General features: G+C 38.4%; 2 protein-coding genes across 3 annotated transcripts; both read right to left on the bottom strand.

The window, feature by feature from the left end:
- Window positions 1–1,019: 1,019 nt before the first annotated feature.
- Window positions 1,020–13,176, bottom strand: alpk3b (alpha-kinase 3b). Of its 2 annotated transcripts, none has more exons than XM_040011667.1 (14): window positions 13,083–13,176; window positions 12,678–12,913; window positions 11,438–11,559; window positions 10,008–10,125; window positions 8,618–9,872; window positions 5,070–7,113; window positions 4,542–4,689; window positions 4,302–4,429; window positions 4,156–4,191; window positions 3,793–4,067; window positions 3,499–3,587; window positions 3,172–3,389; window positions 2,603–2,651; window positions 1,020–2,475 (listed from the first exon to the last, which is right to left on the bottom strand). In XM_040011667.1, exons 2-14 carry the CDS (start codon window positions 12,680–12,682, stop codon window positions 2,160–2,162), a joined length of 4,803 nt encoding a protein of 1,600 aa, XP_039867601.1. In that variant the 5' UTR covers window positions 12,683–12,913; window positions 13,083–13,176; the 3' UTR covers window positions 1,020–2,159. The 2 variants fall into 2 exon arrangements, with proteins under 2 accessions (XP_039867601.1, XP_039867599.1); XM_040011665.1 differs by having other exon boundaries at window positions 12,744–12,913.
- A 4,085-nt stretch (window positions 13,177–17,261) lies between these two features.
- cry5 (cryptochrome circadian regulator 5) lies at window positions 17,262–21,772 on the bottom strand. The gene is made up of 11 exons (XM_040010920.1): window positions 21,644–21,772; window positions 20,967–21,183; window positions 20,669–20,863; window positions 20,456–20,574; window positions 20,162–20,316; window positions 19,927–20,067; window positions 19,545–19,712; window positions 19,242–19,382; window positions 18,915–19,066; window positions 18,611–18,822; window positions 17,262–18,507 (listed from the first exon to the last, which is right to left on the bottom strand). The coding sequence occupies exons 2-11, from the start codon at window positions 21,179–21,181 to the stop codon at window positions 18,446–18,448; spliced, it is 1,560 nt and encodes a 519-aa protein (XP_039866854.1). The 5' UTR covers window positions 21,182–21,183; window positions 21,644–21,772; the 3' UTR covers window positions 17,262–18,445.
- Window positions 21,773–22,010: the final 238 nt, after the last annotated feature.

The raw sequence follows: 22,010 nt of genomic DNA, 5'->3' as shown, positions 1-22,010 counted from the left end.
CAAGTGAAAATATATTTCAAAGCTGCACTTAATTGCAAGCTATTATATTGTTTATTAAAATTGTAATGAAAAGGTTTCTTTTACAGGGAAATTTGTAATGCAGTACATTCATGGTAGCGTGTAGGAAGTATGAAATGTACAACATAAAGCATCAGGTATTCACACCAATGTCTGTCATCTCTCCCCTCTGGTGACAACCTCTAACCCCCTTGTGCTACTAGACAACATAAGAGGTGACACTAAGTAACACTTTTTTGCATGAATTTAGCTTTCCAGCACTGTTCACACTTATGAGCGAGGCCACCACTTACATCAGCAATGACTCACAAAATCAAATATGATTAGTGTGATGAAGTTAGCCTTTCACGTAGTAAACACACACTGCTTGTGTGATCCTATCAAAGATATTACAGAATGTAATTGCATTTGTCCCTCGGCGGTAGTGTTATTAAACATGCAATGGCCAAATTTGAACACTATCCTGTTTCACAGGAGCCACAGCATTTGATTAGAACACAAAATCATAGACATTACAACACATTTAATGTCAGCACACACTCTTTTCACATTAATGCACATTTTTGCCACCAAGTGTTGTTTATGTTGGATTTTGTACCATCAGTTAGATGATTTACTCATTCCAAGATGTGCTGTATACTGATGCTCCACTAATGTGACTTGAAAGACAAGACAAATATATTATTGCATACATTTTCTGCTGTAGGTAGGAAAAATAAAGCTAAAGCATTTGGAGTTTTAAAAACTGTCTTAAGCTGTTCTCATGCTGTAATTAGAAACTTCATGTTTTGATGAGATTTCAAAGAGTCTGCATTAATAACAAGGGTCACTGAGATACAATCTTACTAATCTTTCTAGGTAAAATACATATATGATAATGAGTGAAAGCTGATGTCTGAGACAGAGTGGGATGGCTTTTATTAGTCAGCCAACTCCATAATAGGCACATTTGTAAGAGAGACACTCCAAATTTAAAAGGTACATTTTGGACTAAGACAGAGTCTCAGAACATACAAGATCATATCTTTTATTGTGCAGCCAGTTGCATTCAAATGTGCAATTTCTAAAAATGCAGTGCAAATTACAGTAGCAAGTAAACATGTCAGGTTATAATATAAAAGCACAGCACCGTTAGCCACTGTACAACAGTGTCATGTGAACAGCTGCATTTGGCTTGATATTCCTGAAAGAGAAAACTGGCTGGTTACTCTCAGCCTTTAAAACCTGCATTGCGTGATTGGCTTAATGCATATCCTGTTTCAAATATCTTTTATTAGAAGCAAGTATCACAGTTGTTACAAATTAATAGAACTTATGCCCCCTTTTTCTCTAAACAAAACAAGACAAAACAGACAAAAGAAATCAAAACAAAACAAAAAACACCCACTAGGAGCCCCGATCCCCCGACTGCCAAAAATTTATATTTTCCCAAGATATGCAAGTAAAGGGTGCCAAATTAGTTCAAAATCTTTCACATTGCCATTCATGGTATATCTTATTTTTTCAAGGTGAAGAGTATTTGTAAGCTCTGCAAGCCACATCTTTAACACAGGAACCTCTTTGCCTTTCCAAAGCTGCAGGATCAGTTTCTTTGCGATGATCAGTGCATATGACATAAACCTTTTTTGAGAATGTTGTAAACGGTAAGTGTGACCTCCCTGTGTTAGATCAGGTCGATCGGCTTAATGCATATCCTGCTTCCATTTTTCTTCTTGACTTCATATATGTGACCACAAAAGAGTAAAGTTGAGAATTACACATAGACAACATAGAACACAATTCCACTTCAGTCCAAAGTGTCTGACATTCATATAGGATGAATACACTGACCTGTGAGAGGCATCCACAATCAGTAACCTATGGTATTTGATGAATAGAACAAAAGCTTAATGCATTTCTTTACAGAACAGCTTTAGCCCTAGGATTTGCTACACTAGATAAATGCCTAAGTCCACATTAAATAGCAAGGAATGATGGCTGTTAATAGTAAAAAGTTATATCATTAATAAACATCTTTTCCTGTCTCTGTAAGATTTATACTTTCTAATAAGGTACCAGCAGGCTTCTATCATTCCACAAGCTCTTCCTGGGCTTGCTGTGAATATATCCAACATTTCACGTCTCATTAAGAGATATTTATTCTATGCCATTTTCATTGTTTTGGGAGCATCAGCAGCTTTCTGTTTTGTTGCCATCTTGCTTCCTTCTTGCTCAGTCTTCCTCGACAGTCTAGGGCTACCAGCAGCTTTCCTCCCAGTCTGTGGGCTGGAGGAGCCTGCAGCCATCTTGCGCTGAAGCAAGGGACTCCTGGAGCTCTTTGGCTTTGCTGGTGTCAGCAAAGAGTCCATAACTTTCAGTGACCGCAGGCCAAGCAGACCACAAAAGTAGTTACACTTGTGCTGAGAGACAAACTGTTCAAAAACTTTGGGATTCGCTTCGATAGATAAACCTTGATGCCTGTAGCAATGCAAAACAGAGAGCAAAGCTAAATGTAACAGACATGATTCCTATAAATGTAAATTACCTGTAAAATGAGGTGTTCGCAGTATAATTTGCATAAACGAACAATTCAAATAATACTGACCCTGTTGATTTGACTGAAATTCCAACACCGGTGATCTTAGTGTCAACACCTGCAAAACGACACCCCAAAATTACTTGTTCGTGTAACATAGTCATATTGAAAGATGTACAATTTAAATACCCTCTGCAGTTTTAGAAATGTGAAAGACAACATGCACATTTTCCAAACCTCACAACCTAAAAAATATCAAAATAAAATAAATGTCCGTATTGGGCCTGAAAGTATCTGGAATACTGTTGCTACTCTTTCAATTTAAATGTTAAAACTGAAATATCCTTTCATTATTGCAAGCACAATTTTAGCATATGAGGTCATGTATGTAAGCAATATTTTCTTCAACCAGTTTGAGCTTCATTTGCTCACTGGACCTTTATTATACTGGAGAATTTAACACAAACTTGTTAAATGTGAATCTTGTGATGTGGGGTAAGGTGGGACATAAGTAGACAAGGTGGCCTCTGGTAATTTTCTGTGCCAAACCACAGACATATTCCAAATTATAGCAAGTACAGGAAAAACACAAACTTATTACTTATTAAATATTACTCTGGCTTCATGTGTGACCATACCTTCAAGTCGAGTGAATAGCAGATTTCCATTGGTCCACTGAAAGATCCAATGCTGCAGGGTACAGCACTTCTGCTCCACCTCAGAGCCAGTCCTCATGTCTATTCTGCCAGTATAGTCCAGGTCAGAGAATTTCTGATACACTCCTGTGAGATCTGTCTCCACTGTGGCGTATGGTACAGCGTTTGCTGGTCGGTACATCAAATAGACTGGAATCACCCTGTTTAACAAAGATTGTCAGGGTGTAGGAGATGCTTAATGGTCCCTGTTGTATAGATAGATATACAACATTATTATAACTTTTTCAAGAAAAAATAAAGTGTACTCACTCAAGAGAGGGACCAAAGTTTTCTATAACTCTTGTCTCTGCAGCAAAGATTTTACAGTATTCCCGAGCCAAGTTCTGAATTTTACATTCCTGTATGTAGAACATTGGAGAATAGCCAATAAACATCAGCTCCACCTACACCATTTATTCAGTCTTTACTGGATTAGTGCCATAGTAATCCTATTAAGGTGGCAGAATTGACACCTGATCCACTTTAATACGGGAATTGCTGTTTATCGAATGACATATTTATGAAGGCATGAATAAATTATGACATTAGCCCGTTCTTATATACCTGCTTCATGATGTCCAGGTTTGTATCTATAAGACAGCTGTCCTCTTTGCCTCCATAAGCGATGGGGTTGCATACTTTAATGATACATGTGTTACCAGACTCAAACACAGGCTCCAGACCGTAGATGACTTTTGCCCTCCAGACTTTATGAGAACAGCCTTCTCCAATATGAGATTCCTTCATCATTATGCGACCAAAGAATTTGTTGCCCCAGACACCAGAATCAGCCACTCCCTTGCTGAATATTAGGGGTGTCATTTCGATTTCCTCCCCAACTGCATTCACAAGTTTTTAATGGTGATAGTTAGAAAAGAAAAGCACAGGAAAAAAAATGTTATCTTAAGATGTGAAATGTCATCTTACCCCCAAGGTCCTCGCGTATGGACAGTCCAGTCAAGACTGCAAAATAATAAAGAGAGAATACAGAAAAGTAATCATGTTGCAGTCAGGAAATGAAAGGAAAAAATTAAGTATCTAGTATTCCAAAGTTATTTTAAAACAGTACATACTATCTGCACTGAGCAGAATGTCTGTGGAGTCTGTCCCGTAGTCATTTGTGATTGAGCATCCGTAAACACCGGCATCTTTGGAAGACGCCTGAACAATGGCAAGATTGACCTGGGCTTCATCCCCTGCTCTTGAAGACATACAATTAAGAAATAATATAAAAATGTTTAAGAAGACCTAAACTTACAGTACATATTGAAAGAATGTAACATATTTCCAAAAAGATCACTCTGAGAACTTACTTTCTTTTAACCTGAGTAATCTCCACCTCATTTTTGTACCATTTAATAGTCGAGTCACTGAGAACGTTGAAAAACTGGCACCACAGTTTCAAGTGTCCAGAGGCATCTGCAAAAGTTTCAGCCCTAATCTTACGGATAACTTGAGGAGCTGGAGAGAAATAAAATTAAACAAACAGACACATTTTTCCATAAGTGCCCAGTTTTATAAGTTTTCCTATACAAATTAAATAGCAAAGGTCTGTTATAGATACTATAAGAACCAGCCTGTATACAGAAAATGAATTCATGAAAAGGAGAAACTTCTGGTTTTGTTAAATTCTAATGAGGAGGTTGTGAATCACGTCTCTCTGATGACCTGCAGCATGGATTGCTGCCTTTCACGGTGTCTTGTCTGATATGGCCAGAAAAGATGCAATAGTGGCTTTTCAAAAGTAGTAAAATACAGAAGTACTAAAACATTTCCTTTGTCTCACATGAGTGAATTCTGCTAAAGCATGAGACCTTCAGGCCTTTTTTTTTTTTTTTTACCTTTGAATGGGTTACGCTTGTCCTTCTCTTCAGGTTTCCTTTCAGTTTGAATCTCCTCAGCAGGCAGCTGGCTGGGTGTTTCTGATGCCACCTTCTTTCTGCTCAAGATGGGTGAATGCCTTTCTAGTTGAGAGGTTTGTTCACCTGTGGGCTGAAGTGCAGATGACCGTCGCAACACGCTTGGAGATACAGAGAGGGCCACAGCAGTTGTGGAAAGCTTGCTGCTCTGCGTAGATGCTTCCCTTTTCAGAGTCTGGTTATCAGTTGCTGATGTGACCTCTGTGGTCTCTTCAGGTTTGGCCTTGGGTGTTAGGATTTTGCGGCGAGCCCCAGAAGCCAGCTCTTGTGGAGTAGCAGAAGGGATGGGAGAAACACAGTTTCTTTTCTTCAATGATGGGCTAGGTTCTGCAGTTTGATTGGCTGTGGAGTCTGACGGTAAACCTTCCTTAACCTCCTTGAGAATAAGTGGAAGATTATTCCCTTGAGTGTTAGACCCAGTTTCAGAGGGAAACCTTTCATTACTTTGCAAAGAACTTGTATTTGTGTACTGCTCTTCCATTTTGCACTGATCAGAAACTGTTGTCAAATCCCTTTCATTTGTGCTGCTGAGCTTAATTTCTGGAGTTAACTTTTGCGTGAATTGCACGTCTTTGCCTTGAACATGTTCATCTTTGGTACGCTCCGAATTTACTATATTTGCCTCTTGAATACTTTGCTTCTTATTTGTCACTGTAAGTGGAGACTCAGGTTCCTGACTGGCAGTTCCACATAGATTTGAAAGTGTACTGATCAGTTTGACTTCAGAAGTTAAAGAGGGAAAATTTAGTTTGGGTGTTGTTTGTTGAGAAACAACAACAGAACAATTTTCTGGCTGAACTAGAATTGAAGGTTGGATTTCCTTGCCAATATCCATGGCACCTCCATTATATTTTTCAACACTTCCGTGAAGTCCTGCCATGACTTTATTTGTTCCACTGTCTATAGCAGAGATGGGTGGCATCAAAAGAGCCTGAAGAGGCTGTGATGTTGCACTTTGAGTCTTAGATTGCTCGTAGTCTGTTTTATGAAGTTGATGATAAACCTCCATAAGTGTTGCCTTTATGGTTGTGGGGGGTGACTCGTCAACGCCTTTCTTATTTTCTCTTTTAGGCATGAACTTTTTCACCTCCAGCTTTCTGTTATCTTGTACTAATTCCTGGCGTGCCCTTGCTGTTACACTCTGATTTTGTAGTAAGTTAGAATGGGGTGGTATGTCAGATACTGGATTAGCCAATGTTGATTCAAGAGCTTTTATTTGTGATCTTAAAAGTTCAGCAATAGAAATTATTTTTGTTTCGGGTTTTGAAATTTCTTGAAAACCTTTGATGTGTTCTACTGAGGTTGTGTTCTCTGTGCTTTTTGTTAAGTGCGAGGGAGAGGTGTCATTTATATCTTCCATCAAATGTTTTAAGTCTAAACTAGATTTCTTCACCACTTTTGATATGTGCTCTTTCTGCCCAGTTTCATTGCAAGGTGCATCCTCAATGATTCCTCCAGTGTATTTGTTCCTTGCATCTTTGCTCTCTTCTGTTTTAGTTTGTTCAGTCACATTTACAGCAGCAGTTTCAGTTTCCATCTTAACTATCTTCTCATTTGGATTGTCCCTCTCTACCAACAACTTGGTGAGCTCTGCCTTCTCATCATGTTGTATTTCTGTCCCTTCAACAGCTTTTATAGTTGTGTTAACTTGACTCTCCAGGATACTGAGCGAAATATTACACCCTAAAGCGTTCTCGCCACTGACAGGGCTTTTGAGGGGTGACTTCTGTACTTTTGTGGAAAGAACTTCATTTGATGCCTTGGAATGATCCCATGCGTCCTGTGTCATCGTGTCAATGGCTGTTTTAAAACCACTATGCAAAAGAGGGGTCTGGATGTCATCTGCCACGGTTGGCCTTTCTATTGCAGTCTTTTGTTGTCGCGAGCTGACCATACACTGGTCTGGTGGTAGCTCAAGGCTGACAGGTGCATCATTCCTGTTCATCTTTGTGGGATCTTGTGTAACCTTGGGACATAATACAAGCACAGATTTTCCAAGCTGTAAATACATATTCCCTTATCCCTGGCTATGCTGGTCATGGATAAACACATGCAATTTTTATCAACAGCAACTGTGTAACCAGCAACAAACAGGGAAAGGAATGAGAAGACCTTAGGACAAAGAGAAATTTATGAACTGGAGAAAGGTTTAAGTGTGTTAATCTGCTCCATTGCCAACGCCAAACAAGAGTTGAGTTTTAGTCGATTCTTGAATTGATAAATAGGTTAAGAAATATTGCTCATCATTCAGTAGACAACTTGCCAATATACTGGAAAACCTCAAAGAAGTGTGATTTCAATTAAGCATAATTAATAAAGGAAAACATAAATATGGTATAAAAGCATGTTTGTTGAGAGGCAGTTATTAAAGTCTGTTAGTGAACTGAACCATGGATGACATAAGCCTTAATATGACCCAATATAGTCTAGGATATTAAGCAATACTGTGCCTCAAAAAGCAGCCTTTAGTCTACACAATCAAGAGAATTACTCTATATTTCTGCTTCTTTCTCTTATCCTCTTTGCAAGTCTGGTATGGGAAGGCCTGTTTAAAATGAAGGTTGCTATCCTGCACGCAAGACTGGCCCCAAAGGAATGCAAATTATTTTAAGTGCCGCTCCAGCCATTCAGTGTTTTGTCTCAGTCATAGGTGCCGTCAGTATTCAGCTATGCAGTAGAGGTTGATGTGATTGCGTAAGCAGTATAAAGACTGACAATCAGTGATAACTTTGTTTCCCAGCCAGTCATTTATTTATTTTTTAATGCAGTGAATTAAAATGACAAATTTTGTTCCTATCACAAATACTTTCATTCAATTGCAAGGAATGATAAAACTTTTAAAGGATGACACTTTTTTGTTTTCTAGAAAAGGATCTAAAGAATGGGATGTGATAACTGATCCAACTCTGCATCATTTTAAGCTGCAGCTGGCAGTGAAATATTGACAGGAAACAGCTAACCAAAATCCATTTGCCAGGACAGTCGGCTTACCGAATAACATATTACATCTCAGCTATTTGATCTGTGCAAAAACATTTTACAAATCTTGCTTTACCCATTTGCAGTCTTTCTGCTAAGTTAGACTAACTGAGAGAAGCTTCGTATTAATTTACAGACATGAGAGTTGTGTCGATCCCTCAATAAACCAAAGTGTAGGCTTCTTCAAAGTCATTACTTTAACTTTCTGGTAGTCTGCTTATTTCTTGTAATAATGTTTCAAAGAATAATAAAATTGTTTATATTTAAAAATGTAGAAAATCTCACTTTCAGACCTTTAAACTTAAAACAAAATCAGACCCACTACATCAGTATATCTACTGCAACTGTCAACATGTGCGTCATTTAATTCTTGTGACCCAGTGGGGGATACTTGTAAAAGCTGTAAATAGATTTTGGATGCCTGTGTTAGTGATGGGACTGATTTTGGCAGCACAAAGCACTCATGAGCTCATGTGAAAAGGTTCCCTCACCTCACTTGGCGTGGGTAGTTGAGACGCAGGCCCCTTTTTTTGGCCGTGGCTTGTTTCCTTCTCAGACAGCTGGTGTCCAGCCGGTTTACATGGATGCTGAAATAAAGCAGTCCTGCTGTCACAAGGTGTATCCACTGACTCACTGTGTTCGTGGACTAGAGATCCATCAACTGAAGGCTTTGTCTTTACATCACCATCCATGATTGTTGCGTGAATGTCCTCTTTTAATTTGGTTAGGAGTGTTGATCTAACACTTGACAGTGGCTGTGTTGAGGAAATGTAAGGTATTTGCTGTTGTCTTTTCAAACTTTCTTCTGTACCATTACATCCAATTTCCGGCTCATGTTTTGCAGCATTTTCACCTTCGGTTTTTGACCCAGGATGGCGTGAAGAAGCAAAAGCAACAGGGGACAGTGGCACAGTGAGTTGCTCTTTCTTTGAAGCCACTGTTACCTCTGTACATATCTTTTCATCCTGTGACGGCCTTTGAGGAAACACTGCCACCTCTGATGCAGATTTCTGATCTTCTTTTATCATGTTTGTCACTTCTGAATGTGTAATTGATGAACTAGAAATAATCTCTACTTCCATAATCTCATCTGAATTCCTCTGGATCTGAACTGACTCTTTACAGGTCAGAGCTGCAGAGACCGAGGGCTCATCTTTCAGCCTTCTCTCCTCAGACACTCTCTCTGCTAGACCGTCTGCTTTTCCAGCTTTTGCACTGTTGGAAATTTTAATCTTTTTCTTGATAAAGGGAGCTTTCGTTTGGTGTGTCGTAAAAATCTTCTGGGGAGCGTCATATAAACATTTCTCAGCCTTACTGCCAGTATTATTAACAGGCTCTCCTTTAGATAAACTAGACATTATGCCATTAGGGATTGGGACTGGCTTTTCTTTAACCTCCTCCCCAGGGGCCCCTTGTAACCTGGGCTTTGTCTCTAGAACAACAGCTTGATGGTTCTCCTCGTTACCATCATCCTCCATTGAGCTTGGTGTGCTAAGAAAAGCCTCCATTGTCGAGCGGCGTTTCCTCTGTGTACGATCGGGACTCATGGTTCGTGGTGGCTCCTGGTTTTCTTTGCCTTCTGCTTCCCTGCGTCTGCTCTCAGCCTTCTGTTTGACCTTGGCAAAGTAACGCTGGTGGATTTTGAACTCGTTCATCTCACCCACCTCCAGAACACCAGAGCAGGAAACAATACCTTTACTGTTGATGGCTGAGGCCTGGTATATAGCTGCATCCTCCACAGTGCACCTGGAAATTAATCAATATCACATCAAGCAGCAGTTATTGGAAAGGAAAAACATTTTAGATGGCAAAGCTATTATTTGAATTTTCCTTATATCTCCTTTGTGGATATCATCAAACAGCATTTTCAAGTATACATACTTGTAAATATGCAGGGAATGATTTTGTCCATTGTGGACTATTTCATATTTAGGAAGTCCACAGTATCTATCCAACTGCATGTCGTCTTTATACCACGTAACCTGAGGGGCCGGGTATCCTAGAAAAAAACAAAAAAAAAACAAAACTGCAATCATTTGTAAATAGATACTGGAATACCATAGGTCAACAATATAATTTAAACTGAGACATTTTAATATTTCATAACATGTATTAGCTTATTTTGATTTTGATGGCAGAAATATGTCTCAGAAAGTTGGGACAGGGTCATGTTTTCTACTGTGTAGCATCTTGTTTCACAATACGCAAAATGTTTTCAATTAATGAAAAGTCTGGACTGCAGGCAGACCAATTCAGCACCTGGAGTCTTTTACTACAAGGCCATGCTGTGTTAGATATAGTGTGCAGTTTAGTACTGTCTTGCTGAGATAAACTGAAAAAGATACAGTCTGAAGGCTGTATATACCTTTCAGCATGCTGACTTCCCAGATGTGCAAGCTGCCAATTGTTGATTTTTGGAAGTGTTTCTGAGATCATACATCTGGATCATGCAAAGCTGCTTCATGGCCTAAAGATCACAGGAATCCAATATTGATGTTCAGCCTAGCCCCTTGTGTAAAGATATTTTTCAGATTCTCAGAATCCTTTGATAATATTATGTATTGCAGATAATGAAATTTTTACAGAACTAACAATTTTATGTTGATGAGAATCAGTCTGAAATTGTGCTACAATTTGTGGATACTGTTTTTGCAGATTGGTGAAGCTTTGCCCAATCTTTGCTGCCAACAAACTGCCTCTCTACTATTCAACTTTTTATACCCAGTCATGTTTTTGACCGCTTGCGAGTTAACCTAATTAGTTTCTTCTCTTTTGTTGCCCCTGTTCCAACTTTTCAAAGATGTTTCTCTGCCATCAAAATCAAAACGAGTCATTCAACCACCCATCCATTTTTTAAAATTTTTTTTTGCTTTTCCTTGTCAGGGTCACAGTGGGGCTGGAGCCCATCCTAGCCACCAGAGGGCGAGAGGTGGGGTATACTCTAGACAGGTCGCCAGCCTCACGCAGGGATAGCAGAAAAACTAATACACATTAAGATTTTTCATTAAACTGTAAAATGTCACAATTTAAACAATTAATGTGTTTTCTATTTTTAATGTGAATAAAACATGGGTTTATGCAATTTGGAAATCATTGCATTTTCTTTTTAACTTAAATTTGACAGTTTCCCAACTTTGTCGGTGTTCAAAAGGTTTATCTTTGTATTATTCTTGTCTTTGACCTTCTTTTAAAAAAATGCAGCATAAGCACAAAAACGTACAGTGCATTGTTTTTTTTTAGATTATTATTTTTGTTTCTTTGTGCTATATTTCAGTTCAGTTGCTCAGATGTATGGAGTAGGCAATGCTTACCTCTAACCACACAGGAAAACTTCACGTTTGAATTTTCGGACACAGCTTTTGACTTCAGGGTAGCTTCAAAGGACGGCTGTGTTTCTTCAGTTAAATGAGCAATCACACTGCAGAGTGTGCTCCTTACAAGAAAATGGAGTTGGTCAGTCATGGTACTTATTTGGATTCATATGTCTTTTATCATTTAAAAAACCTTGTTTATTGGAGTTTTTTATCTGTATATATTGGGCTTGATTGTTTGTTAGTTTTTTCATATCATTTAAAAGAAAGTCCCAAGTCAAAATATATGTAAAATGATGAATGTAAGAACTGAAATCAAAGGCCAAAACAGTTGTGAGTTTTGGAGGCAAATACAATTAACTTGTTTTTTGTTTTGTTTTGTTTTGTTTTAAATAAAATGTTTCTTTGATCTTTCACTACAGTATTCAGTATAAAAAGCTTTACATTTAGCCCATATTTACATTCATTGCATGAAAAATGTGATCATCCAAAGATATGAATGAAATATGAATATATGAATGAAATGATAAAGGCTTGAGTATTAGATCAGTGTACAGTCAGGTGAGATCATTACGCTTCACTGAATATTACTCATGATTAATAAACAAGGCACTAAATGTTATACAGTTGGTACTATTATTGTTTTGAAGCAAACACTAAACAAGATATTGTGAATATATCTACATTTAGCAAAACAATACAGATGGAGAACAGAAAATTAGATTCAGTAATGATTCAGTAACTAAAATCAGGAACACAAATCACTGGTAATTCTTGATTTTAGCTTTGGTAATACACTAGATATGCTAATTAAAGGACATAATCAGTGGTCTCTGCAAAGTTCAGCTGAGGCTGACAGAGTGAAAGTTCCCCTAAAGCAACAATGCAAGATAACTGGCAGATAATGTTACTCGGTTTGTCCTGCGTCAGTAGTTTAAAGAAGAACAGCAGTTTAATCAAATATTACACAAGATTAATTAAAAAGGGGACCTGAAGAGCAACACCTACTTGTGCTATAAACAAATCTTCCCATGCAGACGCTGTCGTGTATCCTTGATGTGAAAAGGGGCCAATGGTGCATAGCTGAGATTGTGCTCTTAATAAGCAGTTTATTTAAACTCTGCCGTCCATGGCAACAACAAACAAAAAAACACCATGCAACACATGCTCATCCCAGGTTAGGTAAAACCCTGAATTATAGATATATTATAGAATAAATACATGCTGGGATCATACATACTGCATGTTCCCAGCAGAGATGGTTCAAGTGGAAGGACAGCACCCTGAGTTAGTCTGGATTCTGTACCTGTTTTCTGGCCTCACATTAGAGAGGTAGCTGCAGCCACCAAGGCGGCCGCTTCCATTGACATCTTCCCCATTGGAAGACCGCCTATTCCCATTAGACGAGCGTCTTGTTGTCCTCCATGAAGTCATTTTCCACCAGATATTGTTTTGTTGCCAAGAGAAGAGTTTAAACTTTAAAACAATAAAGTTGTAAAACATTAAAAACAAATGTTGTATATTAAAAACACAATTATTCAGCACAAGAGATGCTAGGTTAAGATATACTTTACATCTTCTGCATGTGCTTATCCAGTAGCTACATAAACAACATTCAGCAATCTATTTTACACAGTTAACTCACCATACACAAGTTTCATTCCTTCCTTTGACAGACACCCCACAGCAATGGCTTAAGGCACTGCAATTTCCAATCAAACATGAGCATGCGTAGGTTCCTGGACTATTTATAGTTGGCCTGCAAATAGGCACAAGAGCACATCACACTTTCCAAAACTCATCTTTGTAGCTGTTTTATAAAGAGGGGGGGAAAAACTCTAATGGATCCACCAAATATATATCTTAAGTAGAGAAATAAATGTAAAAAAAAAATCAAGAAGATGCTTTAAAAACAAAAACAAAAGAAAAATAAAACAAAACATTTTCCATGTCCAGATCTGTTAGTTCACCAGATACCAGGAAAAGAATTTAAAGAAACATGGTTAAGTCTTTTTTTCTCATTCTGTTATTAGTGAATTACAGTTTCGCAAAGACAAAAAAGATTTTCTCTTTGGGTATCCTCTGTCCAACTTTTTAGCTGTGTTTACAGGCTGTGCTAAAGAATCATTTGAGCCTGTCAGTCAAAAGGATGACGCCTTTAGTTTTGAGCGCATTAACATGAGCAGCACATTCTTACTGTCACGTAGTTTCCTATTTAAAAAGTGTGGCGTTAGGAAACTCTCGAATATAAGTAGAACATAGCAAAAACAGCTTGAGGTCATCATGCAACAGCATTTAGCCCAGTATTTCCCAGAATCACCTCTTGTAAAACCATTTAAATATATATATATATATGTTTATTCAAGACAGTGAAGTTTGCTAAGTTCTCAGACATGTATTGTTCAGTGGCTGACAATTGCATTGTGTCCCCAGAGGAAAAGCAGTAGGAATAGAACAGCCTTATATAGGCAGATCCCACTGACTCCCAAAGAGATATGGGCTCTAATCTTCATACAAGGATGCACAGACACATCTACACACACTTTGTTGCACACACACAAACAGAGAGAGAGGGAGAAAGAGAGAGAGAGAGAGCATTTATCAACAAGTTCATTTAATTTTTATTTATTTAGTCAGACGAATGTGATTTTATTCTCCAGGGATTCAAGACTGATTCAAATACTTGGCTCAGTCTGAAAACAAAATGCTGGGACAATCTCAATATTAAGCAGAAATTAAATTAACTTGCAAGGCTGATGACCGGATGCCAAAGTGACATTAACAAATGTTTTATTTGTCACCTATATAGACTTCTTCCATGATAAACACACTCCAAACCCCCAAACTTGTCTTTGAACTGACTGGCACTGATACTACTACAATGAGTTACAGCTTCCCGAGTGTGTTCGTCCAAGTTCAAAAGTATCAAACTGCATTATCTCTCGGGTTACTACGTATGCTCATCATATTACACATGCCTGCATGACTTCCTTTCATCTATTTACATTTTTTCTGTTCCATCCATTCGTCATATTCTTTTGTAGCTCCCTGCCAGGGCCGTGACGCAGTGATTTGATTTAACAACCTAGATTAAATTAAGAATTTAATTTTAAAAGAACATTTTTAAATGGAATATGTTAAGACTCTTGGAACCAATGGAAAATGGAAGCAATGGAAATTGAACACACAGTTGGGCAATTCATTATGGATTCCATTAGTTATAGCATACCACGCACACACGCACACACACACACACACACACACTGGTGACTGACATGTATAGGCTGCAGGATCTTGTATTTGGCTGTACGTCAGTCAGCTGTAGAGAGGCTGGAAAACACAGTTGTGTGTTGTGGATATTCTCCATTGGGGTGTATACAGAGTGATGAAAGCACATCAGGGCGGTGAAACAGAACAGAAACCAGAAGACTCTGTCATGTGACTGTGTTTGAACATGTATCCCCTTAAGCATGTAGGAAAGCTGCTGATGGAAGAGGAATTTCTAATATATAATAACTGGAAATAAAAAAAGAAACATATATTTATGCTTCTGGTCAAGTGGAGGAAAATCTTAAGTACACCAGTTTATCTGCCTGCAAAATTACAATCCATATAAAAAAAATAAAGATCTGGTTAGATACCAGCTAAAACATCAATAACCATTCCAAGGTTTTCTCAGAAGTTTGTTTTCCTTACTATTTGGAACATCCCAGGAATGTTATGCCCTGTCCCATGTTAAGGTCTTAATCTCTCTCCAAATCTCAGTGCACGTGAGGTCTGTAGTGGAGTGCATAATTTTAGCATTGCATGTCTATTGCCTCATGTTTTGCCATTTATAGCTCTACACAAAATCCTGTAGTGGCTTAGTGGTGCAGATTTATAGGGGGGCTACTAATGATGCTCTCTGAGATCACTACCTCTGGCTTTGTTTATACCATTATCTCTTTTGCAAAGATAATTGTGCTTCTATCAGAAATAAAAGGGGGGTCCTGTGGGGCAAATGTAAATTGTTATAATCAGTCATTAGAACCTGTGTGGTAATGGACATCCCACGACAACAGGACCATTGTCATTCAGGATGTGTACAGAGGGGTGTGTGCGTGTGTGTCCCCGATGGTGACAAACATAGAGCAAGAAAACTGAAGCAGATTGGACACCCATCAGCTCTTCAGTTTCACTGTGGCATTTATTTACCACCTCTATGGACTTCTAATAAATAGTGACCTTTCAGCACGTGTTCATGAACCTTTTACTCGCAGCTTCCTCTTGTCCTTCAATGTTTCTCCAATTATAATGTCATTGGTACAACAAAAGAGATAATTAGATTTTTCTTTAAAAAAAAAAAATTAGCTTCACTATTTTTCCTCAGCTTAGTCTTACTTGGCCACCAAAGAAGGCGACCCTTTGGTCTTTAACAAATAGTTATAACTGTTTATGTACTTTTTTTTGCAATTTAAGAGTTATAGCATTTGTTTATGAATAGATGGTCTGCAGTTTGTCATGTAAAACCATATTGGTACCTTTGTATTGATCAACAGAAATGTATGTCTGTTATTTGTCTGCTTTGAAGCCTATAAACAGACGGGCATGTTCACTGGTGTTGTGGTAACCCTCATAAAATGGTGATGTAAACTTACACTGACCCACTTGACCCACCGTGCAGTAGCTTGTATTGAGAGCTTTGCTAATCAAGTGTTAGATTGAACTCATATTATTTTGTAATGTAACCTAAAGAAGAACCGTTTTTGAACCTTGGAGAGCCCCTGTCCTATTATTATGGCCATAAAAATTTGTTGCATAAAGTGGGGATTAACTCTTTCATGTTGCTGCCTGTGGAGCAGCCTCCTGAGATAAATCACTACTATTTCAGCTACATGAAACACCAGCTGCATGGGAACACACTGTTCTAATTCAGCTGGGATGTTACAGTTCCCAGATCCAAGATGGTTTGAGTGGTGAGGTGACGACGTGGACCCATGGGGAGAGGGGTACACCCACGGACAAACAGGAGGAGCCAGCTATTCTTGGAATTTTGATTGAAAATTAATTATTCTTTTTGGGATTAAGGCTAAACATTTTCATAATATCAGAAAATGTTGGAATGCATGCAGGTACATTGTTGAATAGGTGATTTCGGTTCACCCAGGCTTGCTGAGCTCTGCTATGAAAGTTTACCGGAAGAGTGACCCAATGCCAAGTGTACCCCAAAACACCCTTGTACATTAATGCACAGTCAGAGAGCAGATTGTTTTGATGTTTGACAGGTCTCTGTGGAAACTGAGCTTGGCTTTGTATGGCCGCCTGGCCTGCTACTGAGCCTGTGACATCATCCTCTGGTTATTCACACCAGTGTCAGCTCCAAGGAAGCAGAAACAGGAGAAGACTTGAGCTCCAAGAACAGCTGTGTGCCCCAAACACACTCACTTACATCTTTGCCTTTATGTAGCACAGCCCTGTTCATACTGACTTTCACCAATTGTGCACTGACACAATTAGTAATTGATTAACAGGCCTTATGTAATACTGCATCTCAAGCATAATCCTGATAAGAAAAAAAACTGATGCTCATTGCTACATTTAGAAAAAAAAAGGAAAGCAAAGTTTTAGGAATGAGGAAGCTGGAAAAATGAATTCCTTATAGAAAGCAGACAAATGACATTGTAGCTAGAATCAAATTAAAATCAAATAAAATTTGATTGTTTTTATTTTTAATATTCGTTGAGATTAATTGAGATTCAATATTATTCACCAAAAATATTAACAGATCACTTCTACTTTCTGTTTCTTTTCTGCAAAGAGTTAACATATAAAAGGTCAGATGTTCTGTGCTGACCACAGATACTCTAAAAATTTATTTATTTATTTCTCATTTTTATGACAGTTAAATTAACTCCATTACAAATGTTCCAAAACACATAACAGATTAAATCTTTAAATAACTTTTAAGAATATACTTGGGGGAATATTCTCTGTATACATGTACTTGAGTTGAGTTTTTCTTCAGGTATTGCAGCGCCATCTAGTGGGAATAACAGTACATAGACCTAGCAGTTTTAGGACCCACACATTTTATTAGTTAAGACACAATATTAATTTTCATTTTGACATTTTATTAAAGAGCAACAATTTTGAATGATATGGAAATGACATAAAACTTTGCAAGCTGATAACATGAGCTGAAAAGATCATTTCACCTGTAAACAGTTGTCTTAGTTTTGAGTATATGAGACAGCTGTACGATTGGACACAATCCTCTGTGTAGTCACGTCCAAGTTCTAAGTGTAAGATTTTTTTATTTTAATGGCAGCAGATAGAAGACAGAAGTGTATGCTTACTATTAATATAACAAGAATCTTATTTGACAGTGATACAATCTGACTCATAAACAAATCATGTGTAAATTGTGTCAGTTTGTTTGCAAATGTCAACAAACTGACACAATACAATTGATGTCTGATGTCAATCAAACTGAGATGTTGGATTATCTTATCCAAGATTTAAAACTTTAAATTTTCCACTTTTCTTGATTTTCTATTTTTTTTTTTAGAACCATTCTTTCATTGTCCATAATTAATGTACTTTTTTCTGATGTGCTCCTTGAATTGTATGGTGGGCGAACTGACCGAACCATTAAGTTTAATGCATATCTACCATATTTACTGTCTGCATTAATTTTGTTTTTTAACTTAAGTCTATTTTTACACCCTTCTAACATGGAGACATTCAGACCTGCTTATTTTTTTCCCTATGTAACATAATAACAATTTGACACAAGGTTATTAACCTTTAGAAAACATGACCTAATCTCTGTGCAGTCTCTCACCTGACCTTTTTTAAATCCAAGAGGGACTTTTAAACACTGACATAAATACAACATAAAAGTAACAATAATAATGATATAAAAAACATAACCAATGAAAATCCCAATAAAAACACAATATAGCAAACTGTGGACTGAGATAAAACTAAAGTACTGGAAAGATACCAAAACCTGAACATGATTTCTAATTACTTTACTTTTGCTTTCTTCTTGATCATTTCAATGATGGATGGAGCCTTCCGCTTTACACCTTGGAGCAAAACAAAGAAATAAAAACAAAAGAAGAAACAGAATTTAGTTGAAGGATGACTAATATAAAAGGACATAATGCTCCTGAATGTTTCTTGCAGTACCTTTGCTTTTGCTAGGTGACTCTGGGGATCTTTTGGCATAAGCAAGTTTCATCCTCTGAATATTTTTCTTGCTGATCACTTCGTGCTGTACAATGGGATGTGGGTAGTCTTTACCCACAATACATCCTGCTGCCTGCTGGATACTGCGTGGAGCTTTCCAAGGTTCATAGATATATTCTGCTGGGAACTTCTTCAGAAGAGGGAGGTACTTCCTGTAAACATAGGAGAAATGGTAAATCATTTGAAACGATACATGTAATGAATGTGAATTGTTTAGGTAATATGTTTGGCTGATAGATCTTACCTGATGTAGTCTCCATTTTTGTCTGTCTTCTTCCCGAAGGCCACTGGAGAGTAAACCCTAAAATACTGGTGGAAGAAGGTGCTCGCTGATAGCCACTGCCAATTTCCAGCATTCAAAGCCCAGTCGCCATCTAATAAAAGCTGCTCAAACACCTTCATGAGCAGTGAGAAAATGTTACAGGTACCATACTGATTTAGCATATGTACTGCTGGACTCATGATAGAAAAAAAAAACACAAGTGTTGTGTATAGCTAATAATAATTACTATTAGTAGCAGTAGTATTGTAATATTTGTGATATTAGCAGCTGCAGCCTTTGCGAGCTGACCTTCTGCCCTTCTTCCCAGCTGATCCAGAGGTCTCCCCTAGTAAGGAAACAAGCAACAGCATGTCTGGCCAGGTGGTGGATCCAGCCCTCTTGCCTGAGCTGAGTCATGATAGCATCAATGAAGGGGTAACCAGTCCGAGCCTTTAAGGAGAGTGCGAAATAACAATGAATCATCTATGACACAGAAAATTAGATTACTCCACATTTAACAACAATTGCATAAGTACATCAACATGAAAACTCCTCTTCTCGCACCATCAATTTTCTCTAGAGACACTTCATTCAAGGACTCAATCTCAATACCTCTCTCCAAGCAGCTAGATAATCAGGGTTTGTGTCCCAGTCCACCTGAGTACACACGCTGTTACCCTCCATCTTGTTAAAGTTAGGAATGCCCAAACTGGCTGTGTAGAAGAACTCTCTCCAGAGTAACTGGCCATGCAGAGAAACTGGAGGATCTGAGTGTTTATTCTGCAAAAATCACACAAGTCAAAGACAAAGATTACTGCAAATACAAGCACATTGCACGTACAGTGTCTCACCACAGGAATCACACAAGGAAAGTATTTGGAGTGGCAATGATTAATTCAGTTTCTTTCCTGTTGAAATGTATTAAACAATACTACAGCATAATTTTCCTTACCATTATTAACTACAATATCTGTATGTAAAGTGCATCACTCACCCCTCTATACACCTCTGTGAGTCTCCACCAGAAGGTTCTGACTGATAAGCATCCAAAGGTGACATAGGGACTGAGAACAGTTGTACTGGGGCTCAAAGAGTTTGGAGAAGTCTGTGGCTTCTCAAAGCTGCACACCCATTTCTGAAAGGCATACACAGAAATGTTTCAGAGAATGCAGGCATGTCTGTTGTTACAATCCTGCAAATAACAGGATGTAGATGTGAATCTAATTTACCGTTCTTTTCATATGTTCATCTAGTCTCCTGAGAGCCTCCTGCTCTCCTCCTGGAAACAGATCCTCTCCAAGAGGAGCAGTGTCCAGGCCGAGCTCCTCCAGTGTAGGAATCCCATATTCCTTCTCGTGGTTTTCTGAGGATGGTGTCTTTACATCTTTGACAGTGGGGATAGATTTAATCTAATCACTTCTAAATGTTGACATTTGCTTTTTAGATAAATGTCCATACATCATTGCAAATAACTGTGTCTGACAATTCAGTAACACTAGTCTGTTTTTCTGGTATTGTGATACCTTTCATATCGTCCATGGTTGGAGCAGGGATTGGTCTCTTAGGGGGACCAATTGTCTTCGCTATTGCTTGCAACTTGGTATAGGTAAGTGGGGGTTTTCCATTATTTTCCTCAAGTACTCTATTAAGACAAAAAACACACAGTCAAGAAATGACAACACAAGTAACACAGAAAAAAAATCCACCTGTCTGAAAATGCTCAGCAAGATTTTTACCTTTCAATATTATAAAGAGTGTGTGAGACTTTGTAGATGACTTCAACTCCACGTTCTTTGGCCAGTGACGTCACTTTGCTGTCGCGCTGCAGGCTGTAGGGCTCTGTGTCATACTCATAGGTCAGCCTGGTTACTTTCCACTTGGTGAATAACTTGGGGAGCACATCTTCTGGCTTCCCTCTCACAACAAACAGCCTAAGTAGATTAAACATACCATAACATGACAATATAGGTTGATGGCAGCTGTCTGACTTTTTAAAAAGTGTTTAATGTTGCTGAGTGTCGACTGTGTCTCTACCTAGAGTTGAGCTTCCTGAGGCTTCCGTCAAGGTCCTTCAGCGCTCCAATGAGGAACCTCCAGCGGTTGATACCCACACACGCGTTGTTGTGGAGGGAAGGGTCCAGTATGAACACAGGGTACAGCTGCTTACAGTCCTTGAGAGCAGCCATCAAAGCTGGGTTGTCATGCAACCTGAGTCCCTTGCGGAACCAGTGAATACACGTGTGAGCCATACCTGCGGACACGTGAATCACAAACATAAGGCACCAAAACATCAAGTTAATGATCTTCAGTGAGCTTGTGTCAACGCGTCACATAAACTAAATTTTTAAAGGAACTGATGCTGTAGGTTAACATCCATTCCTCCTCTCCACCTCATAAATTTCAGTTAATGGAGAGCACATCCTTACACAGACACAGAAGCCTCAGAAATGTAAACGACTAAGAGTTAAGATCTTTAAAACTACGGTAAATACAGCACAAATCTTAAACCAAACAAAACAACATTACGTTTCACAAAACAACATGATGATTCCTTGGGAGTTCTGAGCATCCGCTTAAATTTACACTTCAGCGGCAGAACCTGCAGAAACCTCTAAACTGCAACTAACATGCAATGCAATAAATCAACGGTATGATAACTACAGGATATAATAACATTCAAACATTTCAAGCCAAAAAAAGAAAAACTTTACCTTCTTGGGGCTTTTCAACTTTGCGCGATTCAGATCAACTGCTGTAGAAAAATTCAGTGTTTGGTAACAATCACATTCAGAGTGTTACAAAACAGGAAGACGTGTTACGTCTGCAGCAAGGGCAGCCAACCAGAGCGAGGAGGCTTAGCAAAACCACACGTGGTGCGGCTGTAGCAGTTTGTCGGTTTATCCACCAGGTGGTAACGTCGGGCAGACAATAACCGAAGTTATGCTCTTATAATGTCACACTAACTCCATTTGCTGCCGATAATTATTAAAAGTTGTGCAATGTATGTGTGTATATTGCTTATTTAAATCATATATCTGAAGCTTACCTCAATCACTAACAATAGCACCACTTTGACAA

This window comes from Simochromis diagramma, unplaced genomic scaffold, assembly GCF_900408965.1.
Source record: "Simochromis diagramma unplaced genomic scaffold, fSimDia1.1 OVJJ01000603.1, whole genome shotgun sequence".
In the NCBI taxonomy this organism is placed as follows: Eukaryota; Metazoa; Chordata; class Actinopteri; order Cichliformes; family Cichlidae; genus Simochromis; species Simochromis diagramma.
Note: the sequence above shows the minus strand (reverse complement) of the source record. Positions and strands in the feature narration are given on the sequence as shown.

Excerpts from the sequence above, each read along its gene's own strand:
- alpk3b (XM_040011665.1), bottom strand. Across the intron at positions 11,560-12,743 it reads AATGTGAGGCCAGAAAACAG|GAGCACACTCTGCAGTGTGA; the intron begins GTACAGAATCCA and ends TTTTCTTGTAAG. Across the intron at positions 3,588-3,792 it reads ACCTGGACATCATGAAGCAG|GAATGTAAAATTCAGAACTT; the intron begins GTATATAAGAAC and ends TTCTACATACAG.
- cry5 (XM_040010920.1), bottom strand. The coding sequence starts at position 21,181 with ATGGCTCACACGTGTATTCACTGGTTCCGCAAGGGACTCAGGTTGCAT. Across the intron at positions 20,068-20,161 it reads ATGAACATATGAAAAGAACG|AAATGGGTGTGCAGCTTTGA; the intron begins GTAAATTAGATT and ends TATGCCTTTCAG. Across the intron at positions 19,713-19,926 it reads TCACAGAGGTGTATAGAGGG|AATAAACACTCAGATCCTCC; the intron begins GTGAGTGATGCA and ends TGATTTTTGCAG.